Source organism: Rhododendron vialii, chromosome 11a, assembly GCF_030253575.1.
Source record: "Rhododendron vialii isolate Sample 1 chromosome 11a, ASM3025357v1".
Classification (NCBI taxonomy): Eukaryota; Viridiplantae; Streptophyta; class Magnoliopsida; order Ericales; family Ericaceae; genus Rhododendron; species Rhododendron vialii.
The window spans coordinates 31,072,084-31,088,084 of record NC_080567.1 but is presented as its reverse complement, the minus strand read 5'-3'; the positions used below and the strand labels follow the sequence as shown (position 1 = coordinate 31,088,084).

The following is a 16,001-nucleotide window of genomic DNA, read 5'->3' as shown; positions in this document are numbered from 1 at the left end:
AACCAACTATAATTGACAATAGAGATAAAAGAAAGAAAGAACAAACTATAAGCAAATATACATTGTATAGTTCAATTGAAAGCTGCACAAACACGCCTAATCTCCCCCTCAAAACCTGTTAACACTCCAATTTGGCCCATTCTCACCATCGAATTGACAAAATCTCTTTCAAAAACCGGTCCAAATATCTGCGCTGAAACCCCGAAATACGAGTCCACAACAGATCTGGTTCCCTCGTCTTCATAGAGCCTTGCGTCGGACGCTAACACCGCGAAGCCGTTCCGAATGTTTTGCAAAATGTTGTTGTCGAAAGTTTGGTCACTGCCGGGGTCTATGGGTAACCGGACATTAACGTCTACGTTTTGAGGGCACTGAGATTTCAACTCCGGGAGAAAATCGGGGTTTATGGCCGGATCCGAACCCCCGCCGGGAAAGAAATTGTACAGCCTATGGATCATGAAGAAGCATGCTGCGGTGCCAATAGTATGTGCAGCTGAAAATTTCGTAATCAAGTACTGTTAAAGGCTACGAAATTGAGAAACTCCCTTTCTTTCGATGGGGGACGATGACTATTGTGAACAAAATCGCTTCATTTCGCACTTTAGATTTTGACCCTCAAAATGTTTTCTTTCAGAGAAAAATTTGTGGGCAGAATGGGATTATCAACAGTTGCTACATGTAAATAGAACAAAGTAGAGAGTGGTTTCTTGGTCCTATACCGGTACTTGTGGATTTAGAGCTAAAAGAAGAGTGACCCTGGCCAGTCGGAATGGTTTGTGGATTCCGAACACCTATCGTGACAGAACCTAATAAAATATAGTAATTACAACCCTAGAAGTGATAGGTACTTGATCATGGACTTGGAAACCTCCTATTTTTTCTTTTTCGAACAAAATAAGATGGCAAACTTTTTAGTAGAGGTTCATACAAGATAATGCCATCTATTGTAGATTCACTTAATTAGGGATAATTTTTTTTTTCTTTAAAAAATGGAGTATGTGATTATTCAACTTCAACCTAAAAGTAAAGGCCTGTTTGGCAACAGGGTATTTGGTCTTTTTCCTGCAATATGTACAAATTCTAGACACTTGCATTGCATACACACTCAAATAGTCAAGAGCTAGCTAAGGCCACACCTAAGTATCATTTTGTTCATCTGCACATGAGAAATGATGGTGTGTTTTCCAATGAAAATGAGAGCCATGCACAACTAAATCTCACATCAATTGAATCCTCTCATCTCACATACATCAAATATTATTAGCTCCATGTCTATCTTACTTTATTAATTAACAAGGTCCTAAATACCTCGTATTTATCAAATGGGACCCATGAAGTTTTTTAGGACTTGTGAATTTGCGCCATCGATTCCTACCTACGTACTATCACACCATGGAATATGCATGAGAGAGAGAGAGAGAGAGAGAGAGAGAGAGAGAGAGAGAGAGAGAGAGAGAGAGAGAGAGCATTCATGTTACCAGTAAGAACCACAAGGTCTTTCTCCGAGAGCCCCTTGAAAAAAAACTTGGTTTTGAGTTGCTGAATTGAATCATGCACATCCGGCAAACTGTCCGCCATAGACACAGATGAAACTAACCCATCCCTCCGCCCAGTCGGGACTTGGTAACCTGGTCCATTAGCCTGTTCAATGACCACGTACACCAAAACACACACACACACACAAAAAAACACATGAATTTTCAAATAATTAACTAATAGTACTACACAAATAAACCATTCATTAATAGAAAAATGAATGGTTTAAACTATATGGACACGCCCTTTGGGCGTTTTTGCGGAAAAAAAAAAAAAAAAAAACTATACGGACACAAAAACCAGCCAAGAATATAGTGGCCAAGAAAGTGCTTGAATTAATGCCCAGAATTTAAGAATATTGTTTTGATTGTGGAAGTCACTTCCTTAAAAATCTTCGCCATCTATAATACTTTCTATGATCGGTTTCTATATCCGTAAAATGACATCAAAATGCATTGAGTGAAATAAAATTTTGTCTTCTTTCCACATGCTACAAAATATCCCCAATTGTTGGTTTATTTGGTTAATCTGGTGCACATTTGAATAAAAACAGAGAGCATATTCTCTTAAATAATTGTATATATATAATAAATAATTTTAGACTGGACATAATTTCTTGATTCAAACATTGGCAACGTTAGAAATATAAATTGACGTATTCTAACAAACACGAGTTGCACGACTATCCAAAAAGACCAACAATCAAGGACGGGAGAGTACTGTTATACAATGAGTGATAGTGTATTGTTACAAAATTATATATAGTAGTACCAAGACAATGGCATCTCTAGCTGCCAAGGCAACAATGTCAGCACAAGAAACCACACCAGGGCACACTTCTTCCAACTGTGCTTTAGCTCTCTCTATCACTTCAAATCCCCCAACCCCTTCGCTCTCAAATGCATGTCTTTCTGCACCACTCTGATCTATCAGTATTGACCCATCACACCCCTGTTCTTCATCATAGTTAACAGGAAGAAGAAAAAAAAAAAAAACACCCTCAGTCAACAATAGAAAACGGTCGCATCTCGAGTCTCGACCTCCCGTTTTGGCCATTAATGGTCCATATTTGTTAGCGACTTTAGGAGGGAAGAATAATCTTTAACAAATTTGAATCATTAAAAACACTTTTACACGGCCAAATTTAGATGGACCACTCTTTACCGTCCAAACTTAGATAGCAGATACGCCATTTCCCTATTTACAATATAGGATAAATATTAGAAATGATCCTTCAAGTTTCAACCCAGTCTCAATTTCGTCCCCCTAATATCAATTGTAATGTTTTTAACCTCGCAATTTGGTCAATGTACCTTTTAGGTCCAATAGATAACGTTTGCTTCCCCAAGTTGACAGAAAAATGACTAAATTAAGGAGTTGAATTGAGAGACATGGCTAAGGAGTTAAAATTGAAAGACGTGAGAAAAGGCCCGACATGTCGAAACTGCCCTTCATTATTAGTTGCTTTTCCGTCAATTTGGGGAAGCAAACGTTATCTGTTGGACCCAATAGGTACGTTGACCAAACTGCGAGGTTAAAAACGTTGCAATTGATACTAGAGAGATGAAACTGAGATTGCATACTAAAGGGACCATTTCTAAAATTTACCCTATAATGTACGTATTCATGTGCTGATCATGTGCATAATGCATACATATATGAGAGAGAGAGAGAGAGAGAGAGAGAGAGAGAGAGACAGAGAGAGAGAGAGAGAGAGAGAGAGAGAGAGAGAGAGAGAGAGAGAGAGAGACCTGGATAAAGCAATCATGATAGTGGAGCCGAAGCAAGACCGCAGCAGTGTTGGGGTTAAAGAGAGAAGCGGCCCGAACAACAGAAGTTACAATGGACTCTGCATCAGGGCATGTGTTTCCATAGAAACCGACTTGTAGTTGGGCTTGTGAAATTCCAAGTACCATACAGCAGTAAAGCAAAATGATGAGAATCAAATGAGATTGTACAGGTACTGCCATTTTGGCCAACATTCACAAGCCGGAAATTATGGGGTTTTCGACACCGTCTATTGTGGGCTCTACCAAATGTTTACTGGAGTACGCACTCTGAACCGTACCGTTTATTTTGTAGTACCTGCAAAATAATATATTCACGCAAAAAATCAACTTCATCAGACATCAATAGCTATACTAATAAGAAGAAATTAAATAGTATTGATTTACAACATGAACAGCTTGATTCTCTCACTAACTTCTTAAGTTAAACTTTTCACGATCGTCTATTTTATAAGTCAAAATTTTAATTTTTGATATAGCTATTGATATCCGATAAAGTTGATTTTTTGCGTGGGTATACTACTTTGTGGGCCTTACAAAATGAACAATTCAAATTACTATAATAAACACACAATGGGGCCCACAATGAGTGGCAGAAATCATGGAATTTTCCCACAATCCTAAAAGAATTTAAACGCAGCCAATGTATGCGTGGAATCTAATCAGAACCAAATTGCAAAACCGATTCGATTTTGGTTTTGTTCTAATTCTATCCAATTAGCATCCAAAGAGTAAGAAAGAATGAAATTGGGTATACTCAATACTCTTAAGAATCCTTAATGATTCGGGTTTTTATATATATTGTTGTTCGTTAATCTTAATCTACACTATCCTAAGATTACTATATCTATCTCTTTTTTTTGTCACTCGTTAATCTTAACTACAATATCCTAAGGTTATTATATCTACACTAGTATATTAAAAACTTTTCTAACAAATGAAATTTCTTTTCTAAATAAATTAATTTTAACAAGGAAAAGATTAACTTACCAAATCAAAATACATAATGATATACATAGATCTCATGGAGGTCTTATTTCTTTGGATTGGCAGAATTAGGATGCTCTCAATGTCTAAAGTAGTAAGAATTTGAGTAAAAAGAACCAATTATTCAATAAGTACACTCTAGTATAAATTTGAATAAAAGTTTTACAAAGTCCTTTCGTGAATTGGAACAAGTTTCTCAAAAAAAACCTACCCGAATGTTGCCAAATGATACTTCAGTACATCACTCTCTGAAAACATAAGAAACCTGGGATTTGAATCATTTCACTAACAACAAAATGGAAAAAATGTGTAGTGGCAAATCTTCATCTTCGTCGTTGTCTTCTTTAATTTGTTAAACATAAGAAACTTGGGATTTGAATCATTTCACTAACAACAAAATGGAAAAAATGTGTAGTGGCAAATCTTCATCTTCGTCTTCGTTGTCTTCTTTTGTTTGTTGTTTGTTTTCTTTTGTGGCCAAACAGTTGAAAGCCTGAAAGGACGTAAAACGGTAAAAAGGTTTGAGATGTGGAGGAAGAAACACTAATGTGATTCTTCATTGATCATTTTTTCTTTGGGATTGTAGATGTGGGAGTAGCTTCGGCTACAAGTGTAAGAGGACGGTGCATCGACACTGATGTAATTTCTGTTGGGTTTTTCCCACATTAAATGCAGTTTGAAAAAGAAAAAGTGATTTTAATAGAATTAGTTGGCTGAATGAATGTGTTTTTGAATTGAGTTGGTGGCTAGTTGTGCATTAAAAGGAGCAAATGTGGCAATTGGGTTCTAGACTCCTCTTTGGTCAGTTGAAGAGTTTTTGTGTTAGCCACTCTCTTGTGTATTTAAAATGGGCCTTGTGCTGTGAAGAGGAGAGTGGGGGAGAGAGACTGAGCAGAGAGAGGAGAGGAAGTCCGGGAGCCCCAAGGGTCTCCCCCACCGTGAGATTGTGAGAGAGAGAGAGGGAAAATAGGGATGTTGGGGGTGAGTGAAAAACATTGTGTGAGTCATGGTGTTAGGAGCTCGAGAGAGGTTTTTCATCTCACGTTGTAATCGTCTATTTTTCCACATAGTGAAATATCTCTCCTGTGGACGTATCCGAATTTGGAAAACCACGTATTTTGGTTGTGTGTGTTCTCTCGCTGTGTGATTTGTTTTTGTTTGTTGCGCTTCCATTGCGGGTGGGATTACCGGGCATAATCCCAACAATTTCGACTGTAAAGCAATGTGCAGAGCAATCATATTTTGTACTGGGACTAGTGCATGCCCGTGCCTGAAGGCACAGCACAATATGTTTCGGTCATACGCTTGGTGATAGGGGAGAGAGCGAGGGAAAGGAATGTGTTGGTCCTGCAATGATTTGATCACATTGTTACTCAAGGAAAAGGATGTGCTGGTCCTAACATGATTTGATTTGATCAAACAATACCATTAAAACGAAAGAGGAACAAAATCCACAACAAATAAACTCTCAATTGGAATTATTTTTAAAAAGTGTTAAATTCACTTTGCCGTGTCCCCAGTATTTCCCCAAACATGCCTCCACATGTTGTTACTGTCATGTCGCCTGTCCTCGCAATATCGGACCACAAAGTCTATCCAAAAATTAAGAGAGCTACACAAAGTGGGCATAAAGAATTAATTCACTCTCTACTATTTTCACTCTGTCAAACATGCATTTTAACAAATACAAAGTGAGTATCTTTGAAAGACAAATAACAAAATATATAGATAAAAAAATTTCTATCCTAAACAGCAAAAAAATTCTCATCCTAAACAACAATTTTTTTCCCCGTAAGACTTCCATCAAAAAAATCCTCATCCTAATAGCAATTTAGGCCACATTATTTTTTCTGCAAGAAGACCTAAGGATGATGGGAATCGTACCGGAAAGGGAGAACTAAATCAATTTTGTGGATGGCTGATTGGTGGAAAAGCTTTGTGGGCGCTGTTTTTTTTTTTTTTCTGAAGCACCGAGGAGTGGATTCTGCGGAGGGAGGGAGAGAGTAACTATGGAGGAAGAGAGAAGAGAAGAGAGGAAACACGATGGAGAAGAGAAGGAGACACGATGGAGAAGAGGAAAACTGCTGGGACAGGTGTGGGAAATAAGTTGGAATCAATGATTCAATCCAACGGCCATAACCTATTGAAATTGAGATCCAATGGTTAGAAGGATGCTCATGTTTATATGAGTAGACAAAAAGCCGCTCTATTTTGAATTCTATTGTAATACAAATATCCCTCTCTCCATCATTGTCTTAAACATTTCTTCATCTTCCAGATACTAAAACCTCCTCTTCTTCCAACACAACAAAAGTATCCCTCCCTCCATCGGTCTTAAACATTTCTTCATCTTCCAAATAGTAAAAGTTAGCGTTTAACCCGTTCTATACATGGGTAAAACTAACACGTTATAGCATTGTGCCCGTTCAAACCTACTTTTATTAATTGTCCCGTGTATCGAACGGGCACAACGCTAGAACGGGTTAGTTTTGCCAGTGCATAGAACGGGTTAAACGCTAGTTTTTACTATTTGGAAGATGAAGAAATGTTTAAGACTGATGGAGGGAGGGGTACTTTTGTTGTGTTGGAAGAAGAGGAGGTTTTTAGTATTTGGAAGATGAAGAAATGTTTAAGACAATGATGGAGAAAGGGATACTTGTATTACAATAGAATTCAAATGTTTTTGACTTGGTACAAAAATGACTAAACTCACCTCTATTTAATATTTATACTACTATATGGATGATTCTAGTCTGAAGATATTTCTTACAAAATATTTCTACACAGAAAATTCTAGATTTATACATGTGCTCTAACAAATTTAGATATTTTGACAAAGAACTTTTAGTATCTAGAAGCTCGATATTAAGACTCCTCCAAAAATATCATTTATATTTGAGCTTATTTCTTGGGCTCGACTTGGGCTTCCAGAATATTTCAAAAAAATATCAATGTCAATTTTTTTGTGTTGCTAAGTTTCAGTTCACATGACACAATCTTAGATTGTTCTTACTTTATCTTCTTACCCAAGATTGTTCTCACTTTCTGCTCCTTGATGGCTGGTGCTTTATTTTTATGGTACTTTCCGCTATTGTATGAAGATAAAAAAAAAAAAAAAAAAAAGGGGAGGTTGGAATTAAGTTTCATCATTTGTGGTTTCTTCATTTCTCTCTCTCAAGCTAGAACCAAAATTAACAAAGGGATTTTACACTTTTCCCATCTGCCAGGGCAGTCGATACGCTAAAGCCACGGCACAATACGCCGATTAAAAAAAAAAAACACTACACAACACTTTTTTATTACGACTTAAAAAAAATTATCCTTCCCTTCTAGTAATCTTAAAAAATCCAAATGAAAAATTTTATAATTTATTTTTTAAAATTCTCTTCAAATAGACAAATGGTATAAATTGAACTAATTTCTTTTAAGAATAGTTTCACAACAAATAATATCACACTCATTGAAAAAGTAGGAGCACATACCCAAATGAAATTTGTAATTAACTTATGCACAATCATTTGTTAACAGCTATCACGATCAACCAATACTTATATCACACCCGTATCTAATATAGTTTAACCAACAACTAATTCAAAAAAAAAAAATGAATAGTTTTAAAACTCTACTTCCTGTAAGTTAATGAATGCTGTTTTTTTTTTACATTGAAAATAATTCTTGCAACGGAATGCCACAACTTGAGTTTTTTCCCCCTTCAAATCAAAGGAATGCTACAAGCCTATAACTGAGACAAATTATTAAGCACTACTACTTTCAATCATGCGTCCAAGAAATAGGTGAAACAACTTGTTACCAAAAAACAAAAAATTTAAGTTTATTCTTTTGTATGAGTAAAGTTTTTATAATATTTTTCTATTGTTACCTCAGTTGATGGAAGAAAGAAATTAAATAGAGTTTTCTAACAGATGAGTGGACAATGCACAACATCCCAATAATAGAGTTAAAGATTGACAATAGGGAAAAGAAAACGTTTTGATAATAAAAGGCTCATTGTTAAATAAAGAAAAAAAATATATGTTTGTCCCTAGAAATGACAACATGACAACATTGCCAAAGAAGTAAGGAAAGAGGGAGGGAGGGAGAGGATAAATTTATTAAAGAAGTTGATTGGATGACTATAACCTATTGAAAATTTGATCTGACGGTTGGAAAGGTACTCTTATTTGTATGTGTACATAAAAACCGCTCTGCTTTATAATATAGATGTGTACATGTGCTTATATAGCTTTCATAATTATTCTAATGGTTTATCATCAATTTAGCCTAACTTATGTGCAAGTAATTTTGAGCTTATCGTTTTCATAACTTATGTGTACACGTTCTCCCGTTGCTGGATGGAACCGGTTGACGGATTTTTCTAGTTTTGGTTTTGGTTTTGTGGGCTCAAGCTAAGCCCACAAAATTGATATATATACTTAGGATTGAGGGGTAATGAGAAATCTACCTTATTTAGTTAATGAGAAATCTACCTTGATGCTTGAAGTTCAAGTTAAAAATGGTGGCTCCGAAGATGGAGGAGGGTGGCGCGGCAGTGGTGGTTTTCTTCTTCTTTCTTTTCCTTTTCTCCTCCTCCCAGTATCTCTCTCTCTCTCTCTCTCTCTCGAATGGGGTTTGTAATTGTAATTGGTGGGAGGTGAAGCGTGTGGGAACTGGGAAGGTCTGGCCATGTGAGAGGTATATATGGGAGGCCATGCATGTGGGTGGGTGCATGTGCAAGGCGCGTTGTTGGTGGTGAGGTGACGGAAATTAAAGAGTGCGGAAGTGGTAGTAGTTAGGGAACTAGTTATGGTGTTGTTTTAGGTTATGTAATTGGTTTGGGTCCTAGTTAATAAGGTCAATTACACTTAACCACACAAATCATTCTACTCAATTAATAATTTTAAGAGAAATTTAATTTGAAAAAATTACGTCCAAAATTAGAGTCCTTACAAATTTGTATGTTGGAAATTCGTGATGGGCCAAACACACTTAAACACGTAGGAGAGATGTGAAAGTGTGGTCTCCATATTTAGAGACCCAAAAGACGATGGGTCCTTCCAAAATTCTTCTAAAATTACAAAAAAGTGAAAAAAATATGGGATAAATTACAAAATATGAGATAATGTGTCACATCCGTTCTTTATTTTCGAGTTTTGGGAAATGGGTCGGCGATGCTCTATGAAAGAAAATCTGGGTGATGTCTCCCCCCACCTTTCTTCCCCCTTTTCATAGCTTTGCTTATCGAATCTCTCAATTCAAAAATATTGGCTTCATTCATGAGGGAAGTCATTTCCCGGAAAATCCCAACTGCTGAAATTTTCATGGATCCTTTTCTTCAAAGATATTCCTCTTCCCTCCTGCTTACCTAATTCCCACCACCATTCAGCACAAATTTTAAAATAAATTACAAAAGAGGCTGACATACGATTTTTTTCAAAAATAGAAAAAGGGGTGGGCACTCACTATTTAGACATGTCATCCTGTCCGGTTTGAATTTTGGGAAAAATTTTTAAGAGTAATGAGTAAAAAGAGATAAATAAAAATTTATCAGAAACCGTGCGAAAGGGTTTTGAGTCTTCTCAAAGAAACAAGATTGCATTGGTTTTGTAGCTTTCTCGTTGAGGCCCGCAAGAAATGAGAAAGCCTAGCTGTGGGTGGGGATTTCGAAATCTTTGGTGACAATGAAACACTAACCATAAGTATATGCACATACAATACTAAATTTTGGGGAATTATAAATCTTTAGAAAGCAAATTACCGAAAAGGAGTTTGTTCATTGATAGTGACGGAAGGAGAGAGATGCAATAGTCCTCGCCAATATAATCCCTTTTCGATGGAAGCTTGGCAAGTCAGATCTAATTTTACGAATTACATGCACTTACTGCAAAAGTTGACGTAAAAGACACAACAAAAAAACAACCAGGAATTCATTTATTTCAAATCGACCCATAAATCCTAAGGCTTGGCTAGTCGAACACAATTGACTAGAAATCTAAATCCACTGCCTTCACCCAATGGCTCATACATTTATTTATTTTTCTGATAATACACGATGTTCTGGGTCAGCTTGCGCTCACCACAGACTAATACATTACATCAAAGTAAACTGACTATGAAGAAAAAGAAGACATCATGTTATCACAACAATTGAAAGCTGTACAAACAAGATGTTCAATTGAAAGCTGTACATACACGTCTAATCTCCCCTTCAAATCCTGTTATCACACCAATTTGGCCCATTCTCACCATCGAATTGACAAAATCTGTCTCGAAAACTGGTCCAAATATCGGTGCTAAGACACCGAAATACGAGTCCACAACAGACTTGGTTCCCTCGTCTTCGTAGAGCCTTGCGTCGGATGCCAACACCGCAAAGCCGTTGCGAATGTTTTGCAAAATTTGGTTGTCGAACTTCTGGCCACTGCCGCGGTCAATCGGTATCCGGACATTAATGTCTCCGTTTTGAGGGCACTGAGATTTTAACTCCGGGAGAAAATTGGGGTTTATGGCCGGATCCGAACCCCCTCCAGGAAAGAAATTGTACAGCCTTTGGGTCATGAAGAAGCATGCTGTGGTGCCAATAGTATGTGCAGCTGGAAATTTTGTAAACAAGTACTGTTAAAGCTACGAAATTGAGAAAAAAAATGGTGTTTTTCCCGTCTTTATATTTTGACCCTCAAAATGTGTTCTCTCAGAGAAAAATTAGCGGCCAAAATGGAGTATCATTGTATCAACAGTTGTTACATGTAAATTATATGATGAAGTAGAGGTTCATACAAGATAATGCTATAGAAAAAGAATTTATGTAAAAACTAGCGGCCAAAATAGAGTACCGAGCCTCACGAAAAAATGTAGCGGAGAAGAATGTTGAGCACTACGTAATGTAACAATCCCGAAGACGACTAAACGAGTTTTCTGCAAAAATGAGGGGGTGTGTTTTCCAAAGAAAATGAGAGCTCAGGATCATATCCAGATAAGAAAACAGAGCAGCTTTAAATGCATGTGATGGGAAAATCCAGCAATGTGACAATTCACCAAAAATTTCACCAAAACGTGGTCTTGTTTTGCTTTATCAATGATCCTACTGTAAGGTTTGTTAGGCACATTAAATATGTTGTCCTACCCAGATCACTTTCAATTTAATTCTTGATAAAGATGGTTTAAGTACCCACTGGTCCTTGAGTTTTAGATCGATCCTATATAAATTTTACATAAATTTTGGTGTCCCACTGATTAAGCAAAAGAGATAAACTCAGGAGAGATGCTACATACACTACCATCCATCCACTACACCATCTACTACATTTTTTATGGAACTCACCCCGGGTCCCAAAAAAATACAGAAAAATGTCCATAAATTTTATAATAATATTTTATGGGGTCCTGTAAAAAAATCAACTCCAACGAATATCGGTAAGTATTATTTATTGATTTGTAGGGACGAAACTGTTTAACTGCACAGTTTTGCCCCTATGAATCAAGAAATAATACTTACCGATATTTGTTGGAGATGATTTTTTTACAGGGCCCCATAATATATTATTTTAAAATTTATGAATATTTTTCTATATTTTTTTGGAACCCGGGGTGAGCCCTACAAAACATGTAGTGGATGGTGTAGTGTACCTAGACTTATTGATTCAAGGCGCCGCCGTGAATAGGTTCTTTACAGCAACAACCAATCGCAACCGTCCAAAACTACTTTTTCCCGGAAAAGTTTTATTAGCATCCGGACCGTTCAGAACACTTTTGGACAGCCGCGATTAGCCATTAACAAAAAAAAAAAAAGTTTTTCTCTTAACCAAAATTTATAATTGAAGTTCAACAAACTAGTAGGCAAAATTTTTAACCATAATTATACTCTCTTAGGAAGAGTTGAGCTTCCCTATTCTTATCTGCTTTTGATTCAGATTGTTACACAAAAAGCAAATGTAGCAGTCAAAATTTAACAATCTCGATCGAACCACATTCATTGGTTATCTATTTTTGATGAGTGAATTTTTTAAAAATTATTTTTTGGGTTTCGTTATCGAAATAGATCACATTCTTTGGACGAATCGTGAATGTAAATATACTGTCTTCTTTACCTGAAACGTTTTCGTACAAATCAAAATTTTCTTCGCATAGCATCACTCGGCTTTGAAATATCAAACCTAGGACTGTTTTAAAAACATTTTCGAGTCTTATTTTCGATTAATCTCAAGGCTTGTATACCGAGGTATTTATATAAAGTCATTGTTATTCTTTCTTGGACTTTAAATGATGGGAAAAAAAGAAGATACTATAGTGCTTTTTAAGATGTTGGGATGATGATGACCCCAATCCAACCCGTCTGTGTCCCAAACCTCGTAGCATTTTGAGTTTAATCTCATAAACCTAAACTTCCTATTCTTTATTTTGTTGACAAGGTATTCATGATTTTGCACAAATAAATCTCGTATCAATTGAATCATCTCGTCTCGCATATATCAAATAATTATCAGCTTCACGTCTATCGTACTTTCGAATCAGGTCCGACTTTCACGTCTATCCTACTTTCGAATCAGGTCCGACTTTCAAAAACCTAACAAGTTTTGGGAGTTGAGTTTTTGCCATCCCTACCTACTATCACACCATGGAATATGCATGAGAGAGAGAGAGGCTTCGTATTACCGTTAAGAACCACAAGGTCTTTCTCCGAGAGCCCCTTGTCAAAAAACTTGGCTTTGAGTTGCTGAATTGAATCCTTCACATCCGGCATATTGTCTGCCATTGACACATTTGAAACTAGCCCATCTCTACGCCCGGTCGGAACTTGGTAACCCGGTCCATTAGCCTGTGCAATGACCACACCAAACAACAAAAAACCATGAATTTTCAGCATAATTAACTAATGCTATACGAGTAAATCATTCATTGAAAAAGAAAAAAAATGTTAAGGAATTCGTAAAAAATACCGGGAAAATGATATCTATGACATATTTAATCAATTCTTCCACTGATACGAACACCAGCCAAGAATTGTCTAAGAAAGTGCATGAATCGCCAGAATTTAAGAATTGATTGTGGAAGTCACTTCTTAAAAATCTTAGCCATCTACAGTACTTTCTATGATCGGTTTTTATATATGTCCGTAAAATTACATCGAACTGCCTCGAGCGAAAAAATCAAAAAATAGGATTTCGACTTCTTTCTACATAAAAAATACCTCCTCTGTCCCCAATTGTTGGTTCTTTTACTCTATTACACATTTGAATGAAAAAAATAGCATATTCTTGTATATTTTCTAGACCGGCATAATTTTTTGATTCAAACATTCGCACAAGTATCCAAAAAGACCAACAATCGAGCATTGAGTGGGTAGTGCGTAATTTGATATGCTATTATAGTACTAGTACCAAGACAATGGCATCTCTAGCAGCCAAGGCAACAATGTCAGCACAAGAAACCACACCAGGGCACACTCCTTCCAACCGTGCTTTAGCTTTCTCTATCACTTCAAATCCCCCAACCCCTTGGTGCCCAAATGCATGTCTTTCTGCGCCACTCTGATCTATCAGTATCGACCCGTCACACCCCTGTTCTTCATCATATTTAACAGGGAAAAAACACACACCCTCTAATCAGTCAATTCCCCCAAAAATGAAATACATACGGATCCGGCTTCTCTGCAATCCAAACCCGAAAACAACTATAGAAAACGATCGCATATCGACCTCCCGTTTTGGGCATTAATGGTCCATATTTGTTAGCGACTTTAGGAGGGAAGGATAGAGTCTTTTAACAAATTTGGATCATTAACACGGACGGACTGCTCTTTACCGTCCAAACTCAGACAGCAGATAAGCCATTTCCCTATGCATAGTATACATGTGCATGCGCATCTATGAGAGAGAGAGAGAGAGAGAGAGAGAGAGAGAGAGAGAGAGAGAGAGAGAGAGACCTGAACAAAGCAGTCATGGAAGTGGAGCCGAAGCAAGACTGCGGCGGTGTTGGAGTTAGAGAGAGAAGCGTCACGAACTACGGAAGTTATAATGGACTCTGCGTCAGGGCATGCGTTCCCGTAGAAACCAACTTGTAGTTGGGCTTGTGAAATTCCAAGTATCATATAATGACTGAAAATCAGAACAAAACGAACTGGTACTTGTATTACCATTTTAGTAACTCTATTTGTTTACAGAGAGACTGGGAAAGTTCTGTATTTGTGCTCTGTACATGTGTGTTTGTTTGTAGAGAGAGAGAGAGAGAGAGAGAGAGAGTTTGTGCTGCAGCTCTTCAATGATCTCAGAGTGCCAGCAAATTTGGTTAATGTCAATGTGTCGAAGTTGCACGTGGGGTTTTACCATTTGCCATTTTTTCTTTTCTTTCTTTCTTTTTTTTTTCTTCTTGAAAAACAAAACGATACAGTATTTGATGTTGAAAAGTCCTACTGCAATCAAGATTATCTGTGACGATTGACTTTTCTGTGTGTCTTTTTTTTTTTTAATATAGACGGCAAGATGATAATTCTCACATGGGAAAGGTCCTCCTCTTGCCCGGTACCAGTAGACTCTTTAATATTTACCTGTCACGCAATAATATTCTCCATCGTCATTGACCCTTTTCATTTGGTAAACAATAAGTCTACGGCCCAGGAAATGAACCCATGCCCCCAACCCTTTTCAGTGTCGCAGTAGATAGGCTATGTAAGCATTCAACCAACACTTTGGCCACATCTGTTAAAACAATAAGCATTCATCAAAATCCCCAATTCATCTAGCAGAGAACTAATATTAATTACCTGCAAAACTATCAAATTTACCATATAGTCGGCAGATTCAACACAAAAAGTTGAACATATCAAAAACCTCATCTTTCAATTCCAAGCAGAAACGAAATAAGTAAAAGCAAAGAGACCAAAACCCTAAGGCCCCGTTCCAGAACACCTTCTTAAAAAATAAGTATTTATTTCACATTTTCAAACTCAAAAATAATGTAAATGAAAAATAATTTTTCAATTTTTTTTGCATCGTATTAAAGATCTATCAAACAAGATCCATATTGCATATTTTTAGATTTCAATAAGCCTATAATTTTTAAGCTTGAAATTGTCTTCTTAAAAAATAAGGACTTAAAACTCATTCTGGAACAAGGCCTAACTTCAATTGAAACCACGCTCCCCCTGGGCGCAATTCCAGGAAACCACTATAGAAATCAACAGAGAGAGAGAGAGAGAGAGAGACCTTGGCAAGGCGTGGTCGCATCGGAAGTCGCGAAGGCGAAAATCGTCACAGGTGGTGGTGGCGGTCGGTGGAGGGAAGGTCGCCGGTGGTGGTGGTCTCGGTGGTGGTCGTGGTTTGGTCCTCCTCCTCTCTCTCTCTCTCTCTCTCTCTCTCTCTCTTCTGATTTGTCTGTTTGCTAGGGCGCCGATTCAAAATTTTCAGTACTTTAATTTTTTTTTTTACTTAAAGCTGGCATGGGCCCAGTCCACATCAGCTATCATGGGTTGGGGCATGGGTTCGTTTCCTGTGCGTAGACTTGTTGTTTAAGAGTAATGGATGATTGAAGTCTAACCCTCGATTGCTCTTAATTTATGTCGATCAGACCATTTTTTTTTGTATATATAAGAAATTTTCCCATCGAGTGTCCAAAAAATGACTCCCTGTCGCATGAAAAGATCCTTAGTGAGAATTTGGGAGTAAATTTAACAGATACACAAATCTGTTAATTTCATTC

General features: G+C 37.1%; 1 protein-coding gene across 5 annotated transcripts; it reads right to left on the bottom strand.

Annotated features, from left to right (window-relative positions):
- Positions 1-14,600, bottom strand: LOC131308853 (peroxidase 43). 5 transcript variants are annotated; one of them, XM_058335885.1, is made up of 5 exons: positions 8,798-8,918; positions 3,288-3,621; positions 2,308-2,487; positions 1,479-1,641; positions 1-493 (listed from the first exon to the last, which is right to left on the bottom strand). In XM_058335885.1, the coding sequence occupies exons 2-5, from the start codon at positions 3,516-3,518 to the stop codon at positions 72-74; spliced, it is 996 nt and encodes a 331-aa protein (XP_058191868.1). In that variant the 5' UTR covers positions 3,519-3,621; positions 8,798-8,918; the 3' UTR covers positions 1-71. The 5 variants fall into 5 exon arrangements, with proteins under 5 accessions (XP_058191868.1, XP_058191871.1, XP_058191870.1 ...); XM_058335888.1 differs by having other exon boundaries at positions 1-469; XM_058335887.1 differs by lacking the exons at positions 3,288-3,621; positions 8,798-8,918 and adding an exon at positions 14,230-14,600.
- Between the last annotated feature and the right edge of the window lie 1,401 nt (positions 14,601-16,001).

Coding starts and splice junctions, on each gene's coding strand:
- LOC131308853 (XM_058335885.1), bottom strand. CDS start 3,518: ATGTTGGCCAAAATGGCAGTACCTGTACAATCTCATTTGATTCTCATC. Junction 2,488..3,287: donor ATCATGATTGCTTTATCCAG/GTCTCTCTCTCT, acceptor GATGAAGAACAG/GGGTGTGATGGGTCAATACT. Junction 494..1,478: donor AGACCTTGTGGTTCTTACTG/GTAACATGAATG, acceptor CGAAATTTTCAG/CTGCACATACTATTGGCACC.